Source organism: Cygnus atratus, chromosome 1 (assembly GCF_013377495.2).
Source record: "Cygnus atratus isolate AKBS03 ecotype Queensland, Australia chromosome 1, CAtr_DNAZoo_HiC_assembly, whole genome shotgun sequence".
In the NCBI taxonomy this organism is placed as follows: domain Eukaryota; kingdom Metazoa; phylum Chordata; class Aves; order Anseriformes; family Anatidae; genus Cygnus; species Cygnus atratus.
In genome coordinates this window covers 153961331-153988759 of record NC_066362.1, presented here as the reverse complement: position 1 = coordinate 153988759, position 27429 = coordinate 153961331, and the positions used below count along the sequence as shown (strand labels likewise).

General features: G+C 38.6%; 1 protein-coding gene across 1 annotated transcript in view; it reads right to left on the bottom strand.

Annotated features, from left to right (window-relative positions):
- UGGT2 (UDP-glucose glycoprotein glucosyltransferase 2) overlaps nt 1-22573 on the bottom strand; it is an 88748-nt gene extending 66175 nt beyond the window's left edge. Inside the window, exons 1-8 of the mRNA XM_035557032.2 lie at nt 22336-22573; nt 21122-21204; nt 12539-12669; nt 11674-11786; nt 7277-7451; nt 5355-5451; nt 4225-4303; nt 2578-2678 (exon numbers count right to left, since the gene is read on the bottom strand). Of these exons, the coding sequence (XP_035412925.1) occupies nt 2578-2678; nt 4225-4303; nt 5355-5451; nt 7277-7451; nt 11674-11786; nt 12539-12669; nt 21122-21204; nt 22336-22487 (931 nt within the window). The 5' untranslated portion in view covers nt 22488-22573. The remainder of the gene's footprint in view (nt 1-2577; nt 2679-4224; nt 4304-5354; nt 5452-7276; nt 7452-11673; nt 11787-12538; nt 12670-21121; nt 21205-22335) is intronic.
- Nucleotides 22574-27429: the final 4856 nt, after the last annotated feature.

Genomic DNA, 27429 nt, shown 5'->3' with positions numbered 1-27429 from the left:
GCTGAACAGCTTAGAGTACAAATCTTCAAATCCCACTGAGGAAAGTGGGTATGTCTTTGTACCTTCCTGGTTATCTCTGGTCTGGGATGTGCACTTGCAGACCTTCCTGTTGTGGTACTCGACACAGCTGAGACAGCAGTGTAGGGCACCTTGGGAAAAGAAGATCCTGAGCTTAAAGCAGACCTCAAAGTATGCTTTGAAAGCTAATGAAGCACTAGAGAGTGAGAGGCTATTCACACAGGTAAAAGAATGAGTTATTAAAGAGAATACCAAACTGATACTCTGCACATCATTTTTCATTACGAACAGTAAATCTAATTACTTATCTAAAACATACAGCTCTTAAATTGGATTCTTGAATGGTGTTTAGGGTCACTTTATTAATAGAAGTATGCCCCTGTAGCTGAAGGAGTTTTAGTTAAATTTGGCTAGATTTTTACTTGGAGGCTGGCTAAAGGAAATTAGAGTAGCTGAGCTACTAACTCAGCCTGTATAATTAGTCATGGAGAATGAACAATAGAAAGTAGTCATGTCAGGATTAAAAGTACCAAAACAACTGCACCATACAAAGAGGGGGCTGAAGGTCTTTGAGAAAGGTGTAGATGTAGAACTTAGTAGCGTGGTTTAAATGTAGACTTGTCAGTACTAGGTTAAAGTTTGGACTAGATGATCTTAAGAGGTCTTTTCCAACCTGAAGGATTCTATGATTCTATCTGAAAAGGCCCTGAATATACTCATGTGCTGTCAGTACAGAAAGTACTGTCAGTGCCAGTTCTTCTGGTATCGAACAAACAGCATCCCAATGCTTGACTGCTTTCAACACCTGTGTGAACTGGTTGCTTGGGGTGCAGAGCCAATTTAATTTCTATTTATATAGCCCTGATACCGCAGAAAAGACCACCACTAAATACAGATCTTATACTGGCTTTTGAAGGTAGGCAGTAAAGGGATCAAAGCTTTACTGCTGTTTCTGCTTGAACATCAATAGAATAGTATTTGATTGTGTTGAACTTTTTAACTAGATAAAAAGCGAATTTTCTTTTTATTTGCACAGTAGATTTCTCTGAAATGCATTTTATTATTGTTATTATTATTGTTACTATTATTATTACTATTACTATTATTATTATTATTTTGAACCAAGATAAACCCTATAACTGAAGGGGAGTTCTTTGTATAAGACTGCAAGCAAACTAAAAATTAGTTTAAATAGCCAGTTTCAGACTGCATATGGCTACCAAGCTCCATAACAGAATCTTCCTGAAAAGAAACTGGAGAACAGATGATTGCTCAGCCTCCTTCACTAGTATGAAGGCAAATCATTTTTGATCCGGTTGTTGTCTAACAGTGAAGAACAGGTAAAACGTAGTTGCTGAAACTTAAGTGTCATGACATTTTAGGGACTTTAGAATAAGCATCTTGGCAAACTTTCCTCTCACCATTTGAGGCACTGCAGAACATCTGCACAGAGACCTACAGGACAGCCCTATCCACCTGGAAGAGGCCGGTTGCCTTAGGGAATCCAACAGCTACCCATAGTTGAAGACATACATTCCACCCAGGACAGCAGAAACATGGGAAATAGCACAGAAAAAAAAAAAAAAAAAAAAAAAAAGAAGCACTCATGGAAGACACAGCTTCACACTACAAAATTTCTTCCTAAGTCTTCCTTTTCTGATTTGTTTTAAATGTAAATGTATTCAGAAAGATGAAATATTATCAACATATTGTTTCCATTGTCATACTAAGATGTCTTTTAGGAGCAATTACATTAACATATAAAATAACAATGACAAAAATGAGCGCTACATTCTCGTTTTTAAAAGTATTTGCATACTTTAAATTAAAAAAAATCTCTAAGCTTTGCCTTCTTCTTTCATACCTGACATGGGAGAGGTCTGGTAGAAATAGTTTATGTGCTACAACGACACCACCTCGTAATCGTAATGCATGGTGCATTCTGAGAAATAACAGGTCAAAAATCACCATTTCACAGTGATTTATAATTCTCTTCAAGCTACAAAATGTCCTCTTGTAGGTCATCAGCAGAGGAACTGCTCAGAAATCATCATTTCTGTATTGCTCTCCTTTTCTACATAAAGTTTTTTAAAGCATGTTCTTTTATCTGACATTATGTTACAAATGTATGTGTGTCAACTCCATCACAATGATAAAAATTGGAATTTATAAATGAAAGAAAGCAAAATGTCTTAACTGGTATTTCGTCAATGGTCATGTCAAAATGTTATTTTTTTTCCTGACCCCTCACATAAAAACCTGAAACTAAATTTAATATCTTAGATAACACATCAGGCAGAAAACAGTGCAATTTAATTTCTGTCTTTAAAATCCGTAAAGCTAGTTATGATTCTCTATCATATGAAATGACTTCAATGTTCCTTCAATTTCTCTCATATAATACTAGGAGAAGATACGAACATGTTCTCTTTAAATACTTGATATAATATTGTTTTTATGAAACTATATGTCTCTTTTTAAAACAGCTTTTATTTTAATGCTGATACATCAAAGGAAAACTGAGAGCACCATGCTAATTCAGAAAAATGCAACACATACCTTGTAACTCCCAAACCTTCAGCGGTTCCATGTTGTTAGTAGTTTCAATTAGATGTTTTTTAAACTCTTTCAGACTATTTTTCAGATCAGGGTGCATCCGTCTATACCAAAACATTTTAAAAATGAAGACAAATTAATCACATCCAGAAATGTCTGCTTTTATCTACTGTATTACACACAGCTGTAACACTGTATCGTTATGTTATCAAGCAAGAATTAAAATTTTAATTCATTCTCAAAACACAAATGACGATTTGGGATAAGAAAGGGTGATTTGTGAGGACTAAAAACCTATTAATTACAAGGAGGAGTTCAATTGGTTTGTAGTGATCCATCTGAAACCCTGTCACAAATATCTTGATGGAATAAATGAACTCGAAGTCTAAATAATATTGACACAATGCAGCTGTAAACAGCAGTAAACTAAAAGTTGTTATAAGCTGTACAGTTAGTTTACTATAGCATATTGCATGCTTAATTAAATATTAACTATACTATAGACGAACTGTAACTGTAAAATAACAGGGCTTGTTGTATTACCCATGAAATATATAAGCAAGCTACTGTTTGTACGGAATGAGAATGCCTGGTTAAAGAATGTCTTTTATAAATTAACATCACTGACAAAATCAAGCTACTGAGCACACAAATCACTAGTCAGGCTTGAAGAAGAGCACAGTGCCGAAAACCTTGGATATCTTTTTCCAAAAGATAATTGGGCAAAGAAGTTTTGAGGGGAAAGATTTGTTTCCCCTCAAAGACAAGACAAGACACCCTCCAATAGCAAACCATCTCCATTAAACTTTTAAAGACTCTTCTACAAGAAGTATAGAACAAGAAGCAAAAAGCAGCTAAAAACAGACATTTAGAACATTAAGACTAATTTCCATAACATACCATATTTCATTGTAGATATTAGGAATTTTCACAAGGAATTCCTTCCCCTCCCACCCCCCAATTTTAAGCTGTTGGATGATTTCTGTCATCAAAGGGATATTGCCCTTTATCGGAAAAGGGAAAAAAAATCACATATCAAGACTGTTCTTCTGGGATTAAAATACAGTCCAGGTTCCTCAAAGAAAGAATACTCAAGTGAAAAGAGAAGCAAAGACAGAAAATTCCCTTTCTACTTACTTGTAACACAGTCCTAGAAATGACAAACTAAGAAGACACTAACAATAATCATACCTTCCTCAAAATATTGCTCCTTAAACCCAAGAAATGAATAACTATCCATCTTGAAAACACCTTATGTGGCTACAACACACTGGTTGCAACTTGTTTTGATTGTAATAATCTGAAAACAGAAGTAGCAGCAACTGTTTCCCGTAGGACACGATGTTGACATGTTTGTATCTAAGTTTTTGTGACCGTTGCTCAGAGGGAATTTTTTACTTAAAAAAAGTTTACTTTATAAATTCTAAGAGAATTAGAAATCAAAAAGCAATAATTGAAATGCAATGAATAAACAAGAGTTGCATCTTTACACTTACAAGACGTACAAAAAAGAATTAATCAGAATTGTCAACCATAGCAAACATAGTCATTTGCAAATTAAATCTCACTTCTTCTATAAAAGACTTTTTAATTTTGGTTCAGGTTCCAGAAAAAAATGCAAAAGTTTCATTATATCTTATGTCAACTCACTTTAACTTGCCAAAGAGAAATCCTTGGACATCACTTTCCTCATCATCGTCATCTTCCTCTTTCTGTGTGTCATTTGTTCCTGAACATGCAGCACATACAAGCAATATACAACAAGAAAGTTACTGAAGTATCCTGCTGCATAATTCCTATGAATTATAAAACTGTTAACAGAAACAAGCAATCTGAAAGTGGTCATTCCCAGATGTAATTTCAATTAGATTTATATCTTTGCATTCATGTTTTGGCATCAGAATGAATCACTTTACAGAACTTATCAACACTGGAATTATTTTAAAAATTTAATTCATCTAATGTTTACAATTTCAATATAAATTGCTATGGTTAAATAGTTTACTTTCCAAAATAGTCATTTCTCAGCTTGATTAAGTAAGAAACTCTTATCAGCCAACTAATACCAGATTTATGCTTGAAAAACATGATGCCTTTAAAGTGCTTGAACCTCCAACTAGCATTTGATGCAAGTGAGAGATTTATTTCCTTAAAAAAAATAAATCAATTTTTGAAGTGGCTCCAAGGCTATTAAACCATAGTCTTGCCAAAACATAGATAAGTTTCTTTAAATCTTGCAAATCTCCACACAAAGTAATTTCTCTGTGTCAGAATGCTACAGCTTCTATTTTCTGTGGTGTATGTCTCATTTCAACACGTAAGTACATATACCGGTACCAAATTCTATGATCCTATAGAAGAATGTAAACTTACTTTTAAAATTAGAAAAATTAGAAACAAATTCAGGAAAAAAAGCAACCATAAAACACTAATGTGTAGTTACTGTGATAATTACCACATTAGAGATGCCACCAAATACAAAATAATTGAAGAACAAAGGTTAAGCAATCTTATACTTATTGAAAGGAAGAAGAATGGTTTACATTTTGAAGTACAGCCACAGATAACAATAATTACAAGTTAAGTAATGAACTATATTCTAAGCACAGTTGTTTACAAATGATCCCATGTATTTTAATATTCTAGTTCTTAATGTCCAAAAATTCCTTGTGCAAAAATAAAGTACAACTTTCAAAATATTACTGACTTTATAGCTAAAGATATTTATGTATTTTAATAGTATCTCCAATAAGATACCATAAATGTAAAAAACAACATACCTTTAACCTGTGTGTCATCTACTGCTTTGTATTCTGTGCTCTTTATTGCAAGTTCTACACCATATCCAGATAAATACATTTTTCTGGAACTTGGTTTCTGGTGGACAATATTATTTTAACAGAACAAAAACAAAACTTTAAAAACTTTATCTTTAGATTTACAATATGTAGTACTGCAACTTTAACATGTTATGACAATAGTAACTTGATCTTTCAATTCATGATTCAAAGCATGAAATACTACATCAAACAAAATAAAAGTCATGCAAGGCATATTGTCAACCCACTGAGGAGGTGTGTAACAGAAAGTAAGAACTTCTTTTATCTCCTGCAGAATACAGAAAGGCTGTCAAAATAGTAATTCCTTCATATAATATTAGAAGGATTAGAACAAGCAGAGCTGGTAGCACCCTGTACAATTATTGACGCCTTACAATTCATATTTTAAACAATTCCTATAGCCTTGTAAATTTGCCAGACTTTAGAATGTTAGAAGGAAATTATTTATGCATCAGGCTGATACCTTCAAAAAGTTTTGTTGAAAGGGTCAATCACTTTCTATAAGGAAGATTAAGAATTATCATTAAGGTATCACTGCTAAAAACATGTTGCCAATTTTATTAATACGATCAAATGTTTTTAACTTTGTAGTGGAAGTCTGACATTCAACAGAGTAATTACTCATATGTAAAAAAGTGCCCTAATTTGCACAAAATGCAGAAAAATTCCCTTCCCAAAACGCAATTTGCACATGCGCAGCAACAATATCTTGAGAACCTTTCAGCTTTAGTTTACAGTTTCCAAGAATCATTTTGTATTGACACACCTCCAGTCCCCAGCTCAAAATCCCAGCATGATTGGGGTTTTCTCTATTGGTTTTCTAAGCAAATCTCAACACAGAGAGAGCACTGCAGTGACAGTAGTGCTAGCAAAAAAAAAAAAGACAGCAGAAAGGCTGTACCTCTTTTACTCTCAATACTCCCTCTTCTGGCATTGAATGAAAAAATGGAGGGAGAATCAGTCTCCATGGGAGAGGAGCAAGGAGCATGGAGACCACAGGTACTTAGTTTGGAAAAAAAAGTGCATAAAAGGAGAACTGAAAGTTCAGTAAAAACTACAGCCCTATACAACTTAGAATTTACGACTGGCTTCCTCAGATTCTCCATTTCATTTCCATAAGCAAACAGCTCTGAAAGTTAATCTGCAAACTAAAAATCTCATTTCCCTGAAATGCCTGGTCTACATAAATCACAGCAACCTCTTACTGCATCAGATTATTCTTGTATTAGCTGCACTATTTAAGAGCTGTACTTTGAATATGAATTACAAAAACCTGAGAATCAAAACAAGGAGACAATATAACTCCATGTACTGGTATTTGTCTTGTACTGTCATGTTTCAGTAAGTTAGGGAAAACATTCAGTAACATTATGTTTAAAATACTGACACTGGAATGCAAATGCCACAAAAGTGACCAATCATGTTGACTCTTGACTGCCCATGCTATTGTACTACAAAGAACCAGAGTTTACACTTAGATTACATAAAATTACATGTAATTAATTATTTCATTTTTTCTGCTTGGTTTTCTATTCTAGCTCCCATTTTCCTAATTCTTGTTACTTCTGTTCTGTCTGCTGCACAGAGGTTCACCCATGATCTTCATCCAATGTACCAAAAAAAAACCAACCCAACAACTGAAAAGTGATTAGATAAAAAGACTGGATAATATTATTATTTCTTTCCCAGCTTCAAAGTCTGTATTAGGTCAATCACTTCATCTGGAAAGTTTTAAAATTAGTATGTGTATTACACGTGATTTAGGCAAATTCAAAAACAAATGTATAACGCGTGTTGTGTCAAGAAAAATAAAGATAAAGTACTAACAGTTTATTGAATCAATGTTAATTTGAACTCCATACCTGAACATAATGTCGGAGAACGTAAACAATTTCCTCCTTTTGCGCCTTCTCAGATAAAATCTTGTGGAATTTAACAAAGTCTTTTGTACCTATTTCTGCATAAAGAACAACCACTGGGCCATCCTCTTTGAGAGTTGGGAATTTATGATCTCCCTTGAAAAGATATGGCCTGGGTCTGGTTTCAAAAACAAATAAATGTGTTACAATATATACAGAAGTGAAATAAAAACAGTGGCACTTTTTGTACTTCAAAATTGAAAAACAAGTAAAGGCTTATATGCTAGAGATATAGGAGCCATGTAAAAATAATCACAAAATAATCAGAGTCACCCACAAAAGAACATTCAAAACCAATTTTCAAATTAAAGTCTCAAAAACTGAAAAATCAGCATCAACTATAAATAACTTCAATGCGTTATATCAAATTGAAACATCAGCGAAATAAAAAGCAGAGACATTTTGAGCAACAATCAATTACAGCTAGAACCTTTCAAATAAAATGACACTGTATCTGTTAGAGAGGTACACAGCAATCCGTGAGTAACAACACAGTAGAGGGATATTCAGTGAAGTTTGAGAAAGCTGCTAACACATATGGAAACTAAGTGGGGTTATGCTTCACTTACAGCATCAAGCTCTTTTAATTTAGCTAATTTTGCAAATTTTGATTGCACCTACCCTCCTCATTCAAGGCCATGACTGCAGTTAGGCTTTCTATACCTGCAATAAATGAATTCTTAGATGACTGCAAACATCTGTTGAACAAATAATGGAAAAGATGGAAAAGTAACAAACAGGTAAATACAACTGAGCAGTATTCTCAAGATGCTAATTATTGATAAGTACATTTATTTTTTAAAGTTGCCTTTGTATAGTCACACTGGAAGAATCAATAAACCCTCTCCAGACCTCTGCAAGGCAAGCTGAGAAACTCTAACCCAACATACCCTGCACAAATGTGTGCACTGTAGCTGCACACTCATTCAAAAGACATACTGCAAAGTTGTGAGCACAACTCCACATGCCGCAGCCTCTGTGATGCAAAGCTAAGGAATATCTTCTATGTAAAATCACAGAATAATTTACACTGGAAGGGATCTTTGGAGATCATCTGCTTCAATCCCTCACTCAAATTGGGGACAATTTGTATCAGCTTGCTCAGAGCCTTAACATCAACATCCTATGTAAGCTTGGTAGGTATGCAACCAGAGACCACATTTGCAAGGCAGAGACAAAAGGAGAGGCCTGGCTTGAGAATTAACTTGGGTGCATGCAGCCATGTGTTGCAAAAATATCAGGTAAGCTTTCTCATGCTCATCACAGGCAACGTTTCAGATTCCTGAAACAGATGATACCTACAATTCTTCAATAAGTTCAAGAGCAGATCCAGATTTGCCCCACTGAAAGCTTACATACGGGATGTGACTTCTGAAACTTCTCATACCCAGAGAGACAACTGCCAGTCATTCATAGGGCGCTGTAAACCTAAACCAAGGGAGCTCCTCTTTTCTTAACCAGTCACCTAGGAGAATGAATCGTGATCTCAAAAAGTACCAGCTGCTGTCGTGACTTTCCTGAACACTGACAGTCTCAAAGAAAGCATTTCACATGATAATGACCAAGCTTCACTAAAAACTTAAGTGCTGCAGTGAAATAACACAGCATTGGGCTACCATAATGACCTGGAAATTCAGAATTAAATCATTCAGCACTTGCTAATGCAAGGTAAGCCTCCGTTTTCTGTTTTGCTTTGACACTGAACAGCAGTGAGGAAGAATCGATTCTCTTACTGCTCAAAGCTCATACATTTATTGACATGAGTGATTCTCATGAGAAGGCTACCTGAAAGGGAAGGAGAAGCAGTTAAGCAGATAAAACTGATAAAACAATACATGGATGTGGAGTCCAGCACTCATTAACCAGTTGCTAGGGTAGTGAAGGCGACTGTGTGCTTGCCTAGGTAGTTCCAAAACAGTGTGCGTGACTCTCGTCAGGTGTGTCAGCTCTTGGCAGCAAGAGCCCTAGAAATCCAAGTGTTGTTTTCAAGATATGCAATCCCAACCATTTTAGCACTCAAGATCTTCCTTTCAAAGGTCCACAGCCCTAGAGCAGCCCATTACAACTCCACACAAACCACTTCCTATTGGAGCCATGCAGTCCATTGCCACGTAACTGAAACAGACCAAATCACGGTAGCTGCTGCATAAAGGAATGCCTGAAGCAAAATTTGATCTTGACATGCAGACCTTATCCATTTGCGCTCTCCTGAGTCCAAAGTGCCTGAGACTTCATGGATCTCAGGCTGAGCTGATGGATCTGCACAAAATAATGCTGCACACTCATCTTTCTCTTCCACTGCGATTTGAAACTATGATCCCTAAAAATAGAATATTTCTTAGCGTTCCCATTCAATAGTGAGAACTTAATGACACAACTGAAAGCCTAGCTTAAGCCTGGCTTAATTGGAAGATTCATGACAGACAAACCCCCCCAAAATAAAATGAAACACAAAGGAAAACAGTTTGAAATAAAAAAGGAAGGAGCATACATTAATAAAACAAAAAGATCACTTTCCATAAAAGCCACAAGAAAAAGAATGACTGATTTAGAGGAACCAACAGTGAGATTGTTCAATATACCATGATGTACACCATACAGAAAAGGCAGAGAAAGAGCACAGCCCTACCTGTATCACTTAGGCTATAAGTCTCCAGCACAAGTGACTGAGCATATGCTATCTGGAGTATATTGTTTCCATATTGTAAGCAATATGGAAACAATTACTTGGAGGGGAACATATTTTTCTTAAAGTCTAGCTCCAGGAACTCTAAATATTTGAATGACTCATCTATTTTTGGGCTGGGTATAAGGAGAGGAAGTTTAACAAGATTTTGTTGCCACTGCTGAAGGTTGTAATGTGACTTGTACACACAAAAAACTATCCAAAACAGAAAAACAATTTAATACAAAAAAACTTCAGTTTTCCTGTGAGTTTTTAAAATTAATTTAATGATTCGTATCAGTCTAACACTTTTAATTCTGAATACTTTATGATTCTTTTGTTTAGTATCCTGATTTTCCAGAATCGTGTAAGTTTGAGAAAGATATCTCCAGAAAGAAGAATGTGCCAAATCTACTTTAAAAGACAAGTATACTCTTTCAGAAGAACAGTACATTCAGGCATTGTGGTAAAATGCTAAGGTCTCATAATGCCTTAATAGATCACCAGAAGGATTCAAATCATTTTAAAAGCCCAAATATAATACAAATAATTTATGTAAGAAAATAAGAGACATTTGTTATGCAGAACATAACAGTTAAAAATGGGACACTGCAGATAAGACTGTAAAATCTTTATGCAAAAACCTTGGTTATTGACTAAGTAAAGGCCAATGATTCAGTAGGTTGTAATTATATCAATGACTTAGACAATACCATAAATCACACACGTAGAACATAAGCCTGTTTTTAGAGGCAACCAGCACCAAAAAGACAAATTTCATTCTTTCCCCCCAGTTTGTATTTGATAGAAAGAAAAATCCAAGTGTTATGACCTACTAAATCATCTTTTCGTAGTAGTCTTTCTACATACCTCCATGAAGTGGCTGAGGGCATGAACACTAATGTATATCATGATAACCTTGACCATTGCAGGATGAAAAAACAAACAAACAAACAAAAAACATAAAACACAAAAACAAGCCCTACATAAAGGTTTTGAAAAAATATAAATTAATTCTGTTTTTATAAAGGTTAAATATTTTGCTTTCATTATTTTTGTTTTTGTTTGCTATTTTGATAGGTTCTACATATTTTATTTCATAGCCCAAACTCATTCTAGACAGATGGTAGTTTCCACAGGACAAAACCTGCTGAAAGTCTTGATAGATTCAAAGTCTAACACAAGGTAAGGAAAGTTATGCCATCTGTGGTAGACTTTTCTTCCACTCCTACATTCCAGAAACCCTCAAATGCATTGGCATTGACAATATAGAAAGGTCTGTCAGTAGAAGTACTGACTCTGATGCATAAAATGGTAAGCTTGTATAGAAAGTACACTGTAAACTTCACTATTCCATACCAGAAAAAGGGAAGAAATACAAAATCATCCATGGGGTTAGAGGAGCAAAGCTCTATGTTTTTGTTTTAAAAGACTAATTTGATTCATAATTGATGAATTCCTGTAAGTGTTTAAAATATTTCAAAACCAAAAGTAACTGTTTTAAAATAATGTATACTTTAAATGGGTATGTCTTTAAATATGCAGTAAACTGGGATTTATGGGCTTGTTAACATCAAGTATGTAGAATGGAAAATTCCAAAATACTATATGTGCTATAAAACATTATCCTCTTTAGTAAACTATTTTTCCTCTTAAAACAGATCACTAAATTTACCTCTTAGTAGCCTTCTTCAGAAGCTTTTTTATTTCATTAGTCTTACAGGTGTGCTTCTCATGGATAACCACAAATGCACTGCAGCCTTCTGGTGGAGGTTCATCAGCTGCAATCTAATATTTCAACAATTATACTTAACCAGAATACTTTGATTGCACTTCAACTTAAACTCACATCCCTTTGATTAAAATAACTCCACAGCTGCCATTGAGTTTTGTTTCTAATTAAGCCCATTCAAAGTTGTGTACATGTGAAAATAGTAATGGAAAATATTAAAAGATTGAGACCTTATAACCTTTGTAAGAGTTAGTCTATCAAATAATGTTCCAGAAAACTCAAGTCCCTTTATGTTCTGTAAAAATGGGGCTGAGAAATATCCTCCACAAGCTTAAATCACAGACTATACTCTGAGGCATTTTTAATTTTCGCTGATATCAGTATTTGACTATTCTATCTTTCAACTTCTGAAATACTGTAATGAGAGAGATGAGAAGTCCATTAAATAACAGATCTAAATGTCTTGAAGATACAGGAAATTTCCTACTTTGGGAATGTCTGAATTCCCACAGGAAAATTTAAAGCAATGCAAAACAAACAAACAAACCCACAACTGAGTTTTAAGAAAGAACAAATCCCCCCCCAAATTACCTCGAAAATACAGCTATCCATATAATTAAACACAAAGATTTTTTCCTCACAATAAAATTAGCTTATGAAACATCATATCATACCTTTTATAATTAGTATCAGGTTTGACTACAAAAAACACCTGCATGTATATTACTGAATTGTAATAAATATTATTTACTCTGAAGCCAAAATACCACATATATCATTTACCAAATATATCAGATAATATACTCACCTGTTGAAACATCTGAACAGTTGGAGAATATGCCCGTATGGAAAGTGCAAACTTCAATAGATTGATTTGCAAATTGGATAAAAATTGTCCTGCTTTCTTCAAGATTAAATTGTAGTAAGAATGCTCTGAATCTGTTGAAGAAAAAAATACAAAGTTTTTGTATTTAGCCTCTAATGGTGTGGCTTATCCATCTGTGCTAACATAATATTTGCATATTATGCTGGCACTGACAGGCAGTTCAAAAGTCTTCAATGTTATCCACTGACAAATTGTTTCCTTTACCTACAAATTCTCAAGGCCTAATGTAACACAAATGAAATAAAAGTGAGCAGAATAGCACTGGTTAACATCTAAGTCATTTTCAGCAATAAAAAAAAATATACTCAATACAATAATACCTCTTTGCAGTCCCATATGGAAAGTCTTGAATAGAGCTTAATTTTTCAAGCTTATGCTAGCCTTTTAACGCAAACTTTTAAGGTTATGTTCAACCAGCATTATTTTTAAAATTATTTCCTCACATTTAGTCTTGGACCACTCCAATCATTCAGTTTACATTCATAAAGCTCTTCTACTGGCAACATTCTTTGGTCTACTCTCACATATCCTATTTTTTCCCTAGAAATGCATTATAAACAAGAGTACGAGAAGAGATACAAATGAAACGGTTTCACATCCCCTACCCCTCCCAGCAATCTCACCTTCTCAAAGCCAAAATCAGGACTCCAAGTAAGAAAGGAAGCTGGATGGAGTCTGGGAACAATGGAAGTTATAATAAAGAACTGTGGTGGTAAATAAAGAATCTCCATTTATTCTTCAGGTGGAATAACCATAGAATCACAGAATGGTTTGGGTTGGAAGGGACCTCAAACACCATCTAGTTCCAATCCCCCTGCCATGGGCAGGGACACCTCCCACCAGACCAGGTCGCCCAAAGCCCCATCCAGCCTGGCCTTGAACACCTCCAGGGATGGGGCACCCACAGCTTCTCTGGGCAACCTGTGCCAGTGCCTCACCACCCTCTGAGTAAAGAATTTCTCCCAAATATCTAATCTAAATCTCTTTTAGTTTAAAACTGTTAACCCTAGTCCTGTCACTACACTCCTGGAGGAAGAGTCCCTCCACATCTTTCCTTGTAGGCCCCCTTTAAGTGTTGGAAGGCTGCTGTAAGGTCTTCATTGAGCCCTCTGATCATCCTCATGGCCCTTCTCTGGACTTGCTCCAACAGGCCCATGTCCTTCTTATGCTGGGTGGGCCCAGAGCTGAACACAGTACTCTATATGGGGCCTCAGAGGAACAGAGCAGAGGGGGAGATGCTGTGGTTTTACCTTGCTAGGCAGCTGAGCTCCACCACAACCGCCGTCTCACTCCCCCTCCTCAGAAGCCTCCTTGGCCTGCTAGCTACACTTCTATTGATGCAGCGCAGGGCACGGTTGGCTTTCTGGGCTGCACGTAAATATTCTCATGCTTTCCTTAGGCATGTCAGTGAAAGAAGCCTAATTAGAAAGAAGTTGTAATACTCTTTTATCAAGTTGAGAAAATGACCAGTATCTATTAAAGAATTTAAGGAATAATGCTCATCAAAAGTTTGAACTGGGCCATGTTTTCTACGTTGCTGTATATGACATTCTTGAACACAAATTAAAATTGAGGAACCAAAGCTGTTACCATAACAAACATTGTGCACCATCCCTGTTCTAGAGGTTGGTCTTCCACAGTAGGAACAGCTGAAACATGCACAAACTAGTCCAGAATGTACACTGTGGTGAAAAAAATCTAAGTAAGTATTTTACTTACATGAATAGGTACTACCTGTAAAATGCAGTGATTCAGGATCTTTTTCATGTAAAATTCAAATATTCTCCTACAAAGTTGAAAATTTGCAGCAAAGAGAAAGCAAGTTGAGGGGGGTAAACCACTGCAGCTGTCCAGCTTAAATTTACCTATGTTGTTGGTCAACATCTTAATTTAAAAGTGTTTCTTCTCTGAAAGTGGAATGATTGTCCCAGTGGGAAACCCCTCTAGGGGTCCAAAGTGGAACCATGCTAGACCACATACCATAACCCTACAGGCCATAGTTTTGGAATTATCCATCAACTGAGGCCAACTCTAGATGTAAATAAACTTCTGAGCCTGGCAAGTTCTGATGAAAAGGATCCCTTGGGATGGATTAAAAAAAAAAATCCAGAACCTGGGATATTAAAAACAAACAAACAAATAAACAAAACGACTTCGAGAAAAAATTTGGCATCTGAGCATTCACCATTCTGATGCCAAAACATTAAACAACATCCTTCTATTCTATAGAGACTGACCAGTCTTTTACTGCTCCTGCTCAACAGCAGGATTAAAATATTTTTAATCATAGCTTCTGTGGTACCCTGAATTTTCTTTGCAGGATTTCATTCGTATTATTATATAGCACGTATCTGCTAGGCAGTTTCCTTCATACCTTGTATCCTTGCCCAAGTATTGTAGAATACTTCATCACATTTATTTTTTCCCTTTTTTGTTTTAGCAAGTAATACCTTCTCTAAACTCTAATCATTAATCAGGATCTTAAACCTCTTAAGACATTCTTCACATCTCTCTACTCTTTTAATTTCTGAAATTTCTTAAGTAATGTCCTGGTACCATGGCATTCAAAACTGTCTGAGTTACTGAATTGTCTTTTCACCTACTGTTTGCCCTAGCCTTGGGCAATGCTTTTCATATACAATAATGAAGTACTTCCTGTCCTCTTGCTTTCCTCTTTACAACCTCTAGCCTTTTGTTCCTAGAACCTCTAGGATCTTCTTTCTGCCTTTTCCTCCTCCTGAAAATTAATTATTTCAAAAGACTCAGTTTGCTGTTATTGACTGTAAAAAAAAAAATTAGGATTACAAAAGGGCATGTTCTACATTTCCAGGAATTTGCCTTCCCATAAACTATGTATAAACATTCCTGTCTTAGCATTAAATTAATTGGACTACTTACATTTATACTAGAACTGCTGGCTTCATTCAGACTACAGTGATAGCTCTTTAAATTTCAGCAAGATAAATTAATCCACATCAACAGCTATATGATCCATCTCATGCAAAAAACATTTTTTTAAGTTTATTATATACTTCAAACTATTTTCACATAGTATTTGCTCCTTGATACTTGACAACTGCTTGCCCTTCAGGCACATTTTTAACAATACTCTCTGCTAAAAAGTAGAAGCCATGATAAATTTTTAGAATGTTAGAGGCAACCAAGGAGAAACAGATGTTTTGGTCATAAAATGTTTCATGATGGCATATTACCATTAAATTCATTAACTAAGTTGATTAAAAAATAACTAAATGAGATGACATCGATGGCATACAGCTCCAGATTTGAAACATCTAAATGCATGCGTACAAGCTATATATCTGTAAACTGCCATCCTGGCCAATATAGTCTAACAGCCAACAAAACATGAAAAGCTATTTAGGTTGCTCTAAACGTGCCTAAATTTGTCAGCTGAATAGCTCTCTAAACTCCTATAGTCAAACTGAACTGAACTACAACTGAAGCTAAGAAGTACTCATATTCATCTACATTTATTGTCCACAATCTCCAGATGTATCTCATATCACAGGCAGATGAAAAATAATTTAAAAAGAGGGAGAAGACCAGGGTGGTCACAAAAGGAAAAAAAAGGTCTTTATCATGGCTCCTCAGACTCCATGCAAGTGAGCACGCACACCACAGAAGTAATCTGAATATATGCTGGTGCCCCACAGGAGAATTGAAAGTACTGAGGCACAGAACGCAGGGAGAATAAACATAAGGGACATAATTAAGTCAGAAGAGTACAGCGTGATAGGGACTGGAGTTTGGGGATTGTTCCAACTTTATCTATGTGTATATCTGTATCTATAGATTAGTTAGGGAATTGGAGAGCTCAAGTAACAGCAGCTCCAGCATCACTGGCCTGTCAAACCCCTGTGACATTCAAGAAAGACGCCAGTACAGATGGGGTACTTTATCATATGATTATTACAGAAAAATGCCGTACCTGTATTATTTCCTCTTGAATCTGTATGGTTGATATGGACAAAAATACTTATCTGATTTAGTAGTGAGTAATGTTGATCTAATACAGTGTGCAATGATTAACCTTCCATATCTGCAACAGCTAATTTGCATGATTGTTGTTTATATGTAATATATTGTTCTATTCTTTTGGAGAAAACGGCTTCCTTATTAATGTCTGTGGGTTTTTCTTTGTTTAGTATTTACAAGATAGCTGAACATTCAACACACAAACTAAACCACTTAGGAAGACAGTAAACACTCAAGTTATTATTTGTCAGCAGGGAACTAGCTCCTTACCTTCGCACTGTATTCCTGAATTAACCTTTTGAGATACAAAAACAGCACAAAGTTTAAACTGCAATTTTAGTATTTTGTAACTGTGCTGTTCTTTAATATCAAATTTTCACAGCTTTGAGTTCTTTATAACATACATGCAGCCCCAAATAGCATCAACCCCATTTCCAAATTTTCCACAAGACCAGAGACAAACATATCACGTTAAGTAAACATGCACAATGCTGTCCATGCTACCTGAAGACCTCACTCTAATTTAATATAGCATATCCCATAATCATCCTTTTTTGATATTTTTCATAGCTGATGACCTCAACGATGCCCAGGTTGATATGAGTACTTATTAAAAAATGTTGTAACAACCAAACTAACCCTATAAAATGATGTAGCAACTTCCACATACATTGTTCCCACCTAATTTGTTTCATTTCTACAGACATCACAGCTAAACAGACTATTTATAGACCAAATTTGCTATGGCTAAATATTTAAATGAACAAATTAACAACTGATGTTGATTTGATTATTCCAAATTTAAAATAATAAATTTCAAGGACTGATAAGCAACAGGTTTGAAATCATTCAAGGAATGACTTTTTAAAAAGCCACCATACTTGAGACTTTCAATTGTCTCTTGGTTTCTCTAATACTTATCGACTCTTCTGAAATACTCAGTAGTATGTGGGGATATAAATCTACCATCCAAATCTTCTATAAACCCAGTTTTTCAGCTTCAAATCTAGAATTTATCTTAGGAATTTTCTTCTGTTCAAAATCAACATATTATCATCCATCCTACCTAGTCTTGATATCATTAAGTGTACAACTGAAAAATCATTCACCCCAACCAATCCTTTTTAAGCCAGCTCCTTTAATTTGCTCAAACAGTTTTTGTTGCATTGTGACTATTCCTCTATGTCAATGTCTTTTGACATGTAACAGATAAGAAAGAGCTTGTTCTGTAACATCCAGAGAATGAACTTCTCCTCAGAGGTATACTACTGTATCTCTCTCTGTAACTGTGCCACTCCAGTAGCTCAGTATTAATATTCTTTACTTGAGCTGACCATTTTATATCTGATGCCTAATGCAGACTTCCCTACTGAAAGTGTCTTAATTATTGCTGGATACATATGATACTCATAATATTTCTGTTTCACACTTAGGATATTGACTTCAGTAAGACCTTTTTAAGTTGGAAGAATCAATATTGATGTGATTTTGTCATTAAATAACCACTTTCTTTTCCTCTAAAATTGTAACTTTCCTTGCCCGCTCATTCAGAAAGAGCACTGGTTTATTATACTACCTCAACTGTAAATTAACTTTTAGGAAACCCACACCTGGTGCCAGAACTTTAAACTTTCCTGCAATATAAACATAGGAGTTTGTTGATCGTAGTAACAAATATACACATACCAATAGCTTTATATGCTTAATTAAATAAGTATTTTAGTACATTCTTAAGGTTCCCCGCTACCATCATCTAATCCTTTGGCAAGACAGACCACGCAAATCATCCTACTGGTAATATAATTATCCTCAAAGAGTTTACCCAGGTGAAGTAGAAAAAGCATGTAGCTAACAGCAAACTTCTAGAAATATTTGTGCCACTAATAACAAATGTCACTAAAGCTTCAAATTCCTTGGAAGGTTGGTCCAAGCAAACAGAAGACTGGGGGTAAAAAACTCTGACATGTACAAAATGTCTTATCTCAAGGCATACCAGCTGTACCTTAGCTGGGCATATAAATAATAAACGAAGAAAGAAAGAAGAATTGAAGCTGGAAATTACTTCTGGAGGTTGTCTCATCTAAACTTTTACCTAGGGGAGATCTAATTTCCATGCTAGATTAGGCTGCTCATGGCCTTGTGGACAGAGTTTTGAGTACCTCCAAGGATGCAGGTTGCACAACCTCCCTGGGCAGTTTGTTTCAGGGCTTACCGACCCCCATGGCAGAAGTATTTTCCCTAGTATCTAACCAGAATTTCCATGTTTCGGTTTGTGCCCACTGTTTCTTTTCCCACCACTGCATACCTTCATGAAGGGACTGGCTCCACCTCCTGCATACCCTGCCGTTAGGCAGCTGAGGATAGGAGATTCCCCTTACCCTTCTCCTCTTCAGGATGAATGAAACCCATTTCTCTCAGCCTTTCCTCTTAAGCCTGCCCCAGTTCCCCAACCACTGTGGTGATCCTCTCCTAGACTTGCTCCAGTATGACAATGCTTTTCTTGTAATGGCCCAAACTGGCCCATTACTACAGAGGCAGTCTTGCAAGTGCCACATACAGTGAAATAATCACTTTGTCAACTGGCTGCCTACACTCCTGCTAACTCAGCACAGCATGTAGCTGGCTTTCACAGGCACGAGAATGCAATGCAAGGCACTGCTGACAAAGATATCCAGCTGGTTCTCAAGAACTGCTTTCTAGTCAGCCAGTGCCCCACTTGCGCTGTTGCTGAGGTTATTCCAGCCCACGTGCAGGAATCCCTAAAGTGCCTTTGCAGAACCTCCTGGTATTTCTGCTGGCCCATCTCTCCAGCCTACCAATGCCCCTCTAATGACAGCTTTGCCCTCCAGCTTCTTGACTTCTCCCAGTTTTGCACCATCCACCATCTTGTGGAAGGTGTAATCCATGACACTGTCCGGAGCAATGATAAACACATTAAAAACCATTAGTTCCAATACTCACCATAAAAAGGCCACCAGTAGACAGCCAGAGGTCAGGCTGAGCATGTTTCCGTTTTCCGTGTCCTCATGGCCTTGCACAGAACAGCTCTGAAGGTTTACTGTCCTCAGCGATTCTCTCTGGTTTTGCTTATACTTCTGACTTCCGACTATCCCGTTTTCATTAGCTCACAGAATAATTATTTTTTTCCCTTTCCAGTTTACATCCCACACCTATAATCACAGTTCTTTGTATACCATCTGCTTCTACTAGACCCTTTCCGCAAAAATGAAGGGTAAGAGGAAAAGTGCAGGGAGAAAAGAAAGTAGAACATAATGTTCTACTCAACACAAAAGCACATCATGTAAACATAAGCAACAAAATGTTGTTTACCATGCTGGTCTCTGTTCCTTTCCTCGTAATTTCCAAAGTCTATCAGCTTCTTTGGGCATTGGCTAAGCACTCAAATAATGCTCTCACTGACCCATCCACAGGCACGTGACAAACTCTTTTTAATTCATATTCAGTCAATTATACTTGCAAAAATGTGTTGTTCCTGAAGTTCCTTCTCCCTTCCATATATACCGTATTCTGAGCATGATTTTTGTCATCTCACTGAAATTACTGGCACGGTCTTGTGAACAACTTTTCAGGTTTTGATTGCTAACATTAACATCCAATTTATTTAGAGCCTCTCCTAGTGGTAGGCCCAAGTGATAGGTCCTTACACTCATACGTAATGAATGCTACTATTTTGAAGAGCAAATGAAACAACTGCCTCAAGCACTGTGTTCGGTTTTGGGCCCCTCAGTACAAGAAGGACATCGAGGCCCTGAAGCATGTCCAGAGAAGGGCTACGGAGCTGGTGAAGGGCCTGGAACACAAGTCCTGTGAGGAGCGGCTGAGGGAGTTGGCATTGTTTAGTCTGGAGAAGAGGAGGCTCAGGGGAGACCTTATTAGTAATTTTTACTAAACTGCTCTCCAAGACACTTTCTGGGATGGCTCATTTACATTTACGGTCAGTTTACTGGATTTATCTTCAGACTTCTAGCAACCTAATATTCTGTTGTCTAGTCATGCAAGATTTTTTACCCCATTTTGTCAGCAGTATTATTCTGAGACACTAGTATAGCTAATAAACAGTCTCAACATCACCTACAAGTATGAAACATTTTCGGTATTTTGTTTTCATTTTTTCCTGTAGCTACCATACTCATTTGAGCTTTGTGGGATTCTCTCCTCTTCAAATATCCTTCTTACACAAAATACTGCCTGAATATCCAATTCCTCTTGCTGAATCTTATAGGAAGGTAGGTATCTTTAATCTTTACATTTCTGTCCCATGCTCAAAGAGCAGTTCAGTCCATCTTGTCTTATTTGTTTTTAAAATAGCCCTGCATATAGATTGCCTGGGAGAAAACATGCTGAAACTTTCTGAAAGAAAACTACCTAGCAATTAATAGTTGGAAGAGTTAGGCTTTACCTGACAGGAACTAGCTAATATGTTAGCTTGATGTTTAAAGATCATGTAAAGTGTAAGATATATTAATACTAGCATGCTGTTTAACTTACCTCCTTGCTTATAAATTGTTAATTCTCGTACAGTTTCCAAGAACTGCCAAAACTTCTCATTACCATCTTCTGCAATAAATTCACTGTTTAAAAAATAAAAATGAATTGTCCATAGGTTGACTTTGTCCAAAGATGTACCATAGTAAAAATCCTCAATTGCTTTAAAGTGACAACAACAACAAAGCGATAAAGTGTTAAGTATTTAATGATCACCTAACATCTCTACAGTATGGAATACTGAATACTCATGTATTTTGGTTAAATGAGACATTGAACAAAACCACTACCAACCTGAACTCAACAGTCAAGAGTTGTAAAGCAAACAGACTACTAATAAGCACAAGCGGTTTTTCACTTTATTTTTCCATGTGTATACCAATATACAGTTATATATAAATGTATTTAAGCACCCAAACTTTATTAAATAGAGGTTAAATATACAAACAACAACACAGTGTCAGGTTATAACTTTTAATCGAATTACAGACTTATCAGGGACAATGTTTATTTTGATATGCAGGGGAAGTCCCCATTCTCTGGAACATTTTCGAAGATGGGTTAATCATTACAAGCATAAAAGGTAAGGTTTGCTTTATTCCAAACACCCTTTTTTCCACTCAATGTTAGCACTTTCTCATTTTGTTATTCTTAAGGGAACACCAAGGTTTGTTTATTGCCCCTCTGGCCTGCCAAGAAGATCGACTTGCTATCACGAGCTTATTCTTTTCTAATCTTTACTTTGGAAGTTTGCCACCCCTTTGATTACAGAAGCTTTCAGTTCTCCCTTTCATGGGAGCTCTCCAAACAGCAGCAAACACATTGAAATGAAAAACTGAGCACAGTTTTAAACCAAATTGGCTGTGGGGCCAGAAATGCGTAAGAGAAGAAAGCACTTTGACTTTGTACTTTGAATTAATAATCATAAATTAACAGCGCCTTTTCAGAAGGCACGTTTTACCACTACAGCTCCACACCTTTACTAATGCCTTTACACGCCGTTACTTCATTCGTGAGACAGAAGTGAGTTAACTGGGGTGAGAGAAATGTACTTTTACTCTACCCACGACCTCGTGAAACCGGAGAGGGGAAGCTATTCAAGCTCCCCCCGCCTCCCGCCCCTCAGCCCCCCTCAGCCAGCGCAGGCACCGCCGCCGCTCCCCTTCCCCGTCCCGACGCCCGGCAGCGGAGGAAGGCAGCGGGGGGGCTGCACGCACCTCGCCTCCAGCAGCTGTGGGGTCGCCGGCCATTTCGCCGCCAGCCGGGCCGTCACGGCCGGGGGGGAGGCCGGAGCCCCGCGGCAGGGGCAGGGCCGCGCCCGCAGCAGGACGAGCAGGGCCAGCGGCAGCACCAGCGCGACGGCCGCCATGAGATGGCGGGCAGAGCACGCGCCCCGTCCACCGCCGCCCCCGCAGGGGGTACCTCTGACCCCGCCCACGCGCCGGATGCCGTCTTCCTATTGGCTGTGCCGTGCCACCGCCGTCGGGCCATTGGTCAGTCCAGAAGCCAATCAGCGGCTGACGACTTATAAACAGCGGGGCTAGAGGCGGGGGGAGCTCTTTCTTGACACGCGGCGCCGGAAGGTGTGCGCATGTGCGGGCGGTGTGCTGTGGGGGGCTGAGCCGTTAAGGGCTCCACCCTCCCGTGAGGGTGCCGTTGGTGTGTGTGTGAATTGGCTGCCGAGGGTTCGCTCCTGGCTGTGTCTTCCAAGAGCCGGGACAACGGTAGTTTTCCTAAACTTTCCAATTCCTGTGCTTGGGCGTTGTGCTAATTAGGAGTTCTGCCTCGGCTTTCATTAGCCTGAAAAGAGCTAATAACTTAGTAGCTTCGCAGAGAATATGTATAGTCAATATAGGAAGGCAGAAGCACTTTTTTTTTCCTCTACAGAAGTTAGAGCATAGTTCCAACTAGAACTGGAAAGCTGTTTCCTGCCAACATACTTTTATTTTTTCTCAATAAATACACCTCACTGGAAAAAACTAAGCTACAGTTGTTTGAACCAATGTCCTTATTTGCAGGCTTGTGTTACGCTTTTCAAGCTCTTGGTCTCCAAGTTATTTATTTTCAATCTGGTTATTTATTTTCAATCTCACTAGCTACTCATTTTCTTCCACAGGACTGCTGCGCTCTCTATGTTCTTCCCCAGCTGTCTGGCAAAGGTGCAAGTGCTGGTGCAGGTGCTTCTGGAGCAGGCTTGTAGGGTGTGGATATGGAGCAGCTCTCACCAGTTGTTTGTTGGAGGGATGAGTCCTCCAGTTGTATTAAAAGTATGGGGTATCACCTTCTCCAAAAGTTGGCTGATGACGCACAGAGCTTGAAGCTGAAATCAGGACTGCTCATCTTACTGCTGCATGCACCTTAGTGTATCAGCCATCACCTCCTGACTGTTTGTTGTGGTTTAGCCCGGCTGGCAGCCAAACACCACACAGCTGTTTGCTCACCCTCCCCCCTCCGTCTCCGGGATGGGGGAGAGAAATGGGAAAGTGAAGCCTGTGAGTTGAGATAAGGACAGTTTATTAAGACAGGGAAAAGAATAATAATAATAATGATAATGATAATAATAATAATAGTATTAATAGTAATAATGTGCACGAAATAAGTGATGCACAATGCAATTGCTCACCACCTGTTGACCGATGCCCAGCCTATCCCCGAGCAGCCAGCCCCCCCCCCTCCACCCCGGCTAGCCACCCCTATATATTGTTCAGCATGACGTCAGATGGTATGGAATACCCCTTTGGCCAGTTTGGGTCAGCTGTCCTGGGTCTCCCCCTCCCAGCTCCTGCTGCATCCCTAGCCTGCTCGCTAGCAGGACAGAGCGAGAAGCTGAAAAGTCCTTGGCTTGGTGTAAGCACTGCTCTACAACAATTAAAACATCAGCATGTTATCAGCGCTCTTCTCATTCTAATCCAAAACATAGCACCCTGCCAGCTACTAGGAGGAAAATTAACTCTGTCCTACCTGAAACCAGGACAGATATCCACCCCTTATTCCATACCATTTATGTCATGCTCAGGTTACACTCTTTCCAATACCTTCTAATTAATCACCATTTTCATCTATGATATATAGCAACCATGGTAGTGATGACATACAGTGTTATATGATAATTAACATACTACAATTCAACTCATGGGCTATTCTCACCCAGTATTAGGTCCCCTTGAGGTACACACCGAACCTCCCCATTCTTTTGCATTACCCACCAAGTGCATCCAGGTCCCTGGGCAAAAGCAATCCCACGAATGGGCTTGCCTTTTCCTGAGGCAGGAGTAGCCCAGACTGTCTTACCCAGCATGTTTCTTACGTGCACTACAGGAACTTTATCCCCTTCTACAGTGCGTAACAGGTTTGATTGGGCAGGTCCAGCTCGGTTGGCAGATCCTCTAGTATTGACTAACCAGGTGGCCTTTGCCAAATGTGTTTCCCAATTTTTGAATGTCCCAGCTTTCAGTGTAGTCTTTAACAGTCCATTGTATCGTTCAACTTTCCCGGAGGCTGGTGCATGATAAGGGATGTGATACACCCACTCAATACCATGTTCTTTGGCCCAAGTGTCTATAAGGTTGTTTCGGAAATGAGTCCCATTGTCTGACTCAATTCTTTCTGGGGTGCCATGTCGCCATAGGACTTGCTTTTCAAGGCCCAGGATAGTGTTCCGGGCGGTGGCATGGGGCACAGGATATGTTTCCAGCCATCCGGTGGTTGCTTCCACCATTGTAAGTACGTGGCGCTTGCCGTTGCGGGTTTGGGGGAGTGTGATGTAATCAATCTGCCAGGCCTCTCCATATTTGTATTTCAGCCATCGTCCTCTATACCAGAGAGGCTTTGACCGTTTGGCTTGTTTAATTGCAGCACATGTTTCACAATCATGAATAACCTGTGCTATAGTGTCCATGGTCAGGTCCACCCCTCGGTCACGAGCCCATCTGTATGTTGCATCTCTACCTTGATGGCCTGAGGTGTCATGGGCCCATCGGGCTATAAATAATTCACCTTTATGTTGCCAGCCCAGGTCCACCTGAGCCACTTCAATCTTAGCAGCCTGATCCACCTGCTGGTTGTTTTGATGTTCTTCAGTAGCCCGATTCTTGGGCACATGAGCATCTACATGGCGTACCTTTACAACCAGGTTCTCTACCCGGGCAGCAATATCTTGCCACAATGCAGCAGCCCAGATGGGTTTGCCCCGGCGTTCCCAGTTGTTCTGCTTCCATTGCTGTAGCCACCCCCACAGGGCATTTGCTACCATCCATGAATCAGTATAGAGATAGAGAACTGGCCACTTTTCTCGTTCAGCAATATCTAAGGCCAGCTGAACGGCTTTCACTTCTGCAAACTGACTCGATTCACCTTCTCCCTCAGCAGCTTCTGCAACTCGTCGTGTAGGACTCCACACAGCAGCTTTCCATCTCTGATGCTTTCCCACAATATGACAGGACCCATCAGTGAACAGGGCATATTTCTTCTCATTCTCTGGTAGCTTGTTGTACAGTGGGGCTTCTTCAGCACGGACCACCTCCTCCTCTGATGATATCCCAAAGTACTTGCCTTCTGGCCAGTCCATAATCACTTCCAGGATTCCTGGGCGACTGGGGTTTCCTATTCGAGCCCGCTGAGTAATCAGTGCAACCCACTTGCTCCATGTAGCATCAGTTGCATGATGTGTAGAGGGGACCCTTCCTTTGAACATCCAACCTAGTACTGGCAGTCGGGGTGCCAGGAGGAGCTGCGCTTCAGTACCGACCACTTCCGAAGCAGATCGAACTCCCTCATATGCTGCCAATATCTCCTTTTCGGTTGGAGTATAGCGGGCCTCAGATCCTCTGTATCCCCGACTCCAAAACCCCAGGGGTCGACCTCGAGTTTCCCCAGGTTCTTTCTGCCAGAGGCTCCAGGTGGGACCATTCTCCCCGGCTGCGGTGTAGAGCACATTCTTTACGTCTGGTCCTGTTCGGACTGGCCCAAGGGCTACTGCATGAACTATTTCCTGCTTAATTTGTTCAAAGGCTTGTCGTTGCTCAGGGCCCCATTCAAAAGCATTCTTCTTACGAGTTACTTGGTAGAGCGGGTTTACAATCAGACTGTAATTTGGAATATGCATTCTCCAAAACCCCACGACACCTAGGAAAGTTTGTGTTTCCTTTTTGCTAGTTGGTGGAGACATAGCTGTTATTTTGTTGATCACATCCATTGGGATTTGACGACGTCCATCTTGCCATTTTATTCCTAAAAACTGGATCTCTCGTGCAGGTCCTTTGACTTTATTTTGTTTTATGGCAAAACCGGCCTTTAAGGAAAATTAACTCTGTCCTACCTGAAACCAGGACACTGTTCAAAACTGCTGTGTGGATGGCTAGAGCCAGTTAGGGCCCTAGTAAAAGGATCAGGCTATGGGTTGTATAGTTTAGTTTATTAGTGCTTGGGACTGGTCAATGTAACATCCTCTGTACAAATAAAAGGGATTTGTTAGCCAGATGTTCTGAAACTGCCATGTAGAAATTCTGCCCTAACAAAACACCTGTACTTACATGCTGCTGGGTCTGCGGTTTTGTTTGATAATGTTATCCCTACCTAAGGCCCTGGGGCTCTTTGTTTGTTTGTTTTTACTTATTCCCACAAACTTGTGCAGTTATAGCACCTCACATAATTGTCAGATACCACTGACACATCTGTGTTGCCAGCTTCACTGTAAAGCAATTGATTTAAATAACCTCACACAAGACCAGTAGCGAAGCCTTCATATACTTCCAGGAAGTATATAGGAGAGTGTTTCTGTTGGGTCATGTGTAAGGCCAATAGTAATAACAATATTCAGTGCCTTTTATATGGAGAGGGACTGGAACACTGAGCAGCTTTTTTATTTGTGCTGACAGTTCAGAAGCAGCTGCTGCTGACAGGGATGACACAACTAGGGTTATGTACAGATGAATAAGTTTGGGTCTCCCATGTTTCAGTGCAAATAACCTGTGTATATGGACAAACTTTGGCATCCAGAGAAAATAAAACTATAGGTGATGAACTGTTAAAAGACACTTCCATTGCTCCCTAGCAAAGTTCAAAATAGATCTGGTCTACTTTGTAGGAATTATGTTACAAAATTCTGCACAGAATAATTACAGCTGTTTTAAATTAACCAACTATCAAAACAAAACAATCCTTTTATGATTAAAGAAGTTCCAAGCCAATTGCTTTTTGCTGTTTCTTCAGCCATAACCGAAATTTACTAAAGATGTTCCCTATGTATATACATTTATCAAGCGTTTTTCATAACTACATGTGATACTATGTGTTTGTGATGATGGATACAT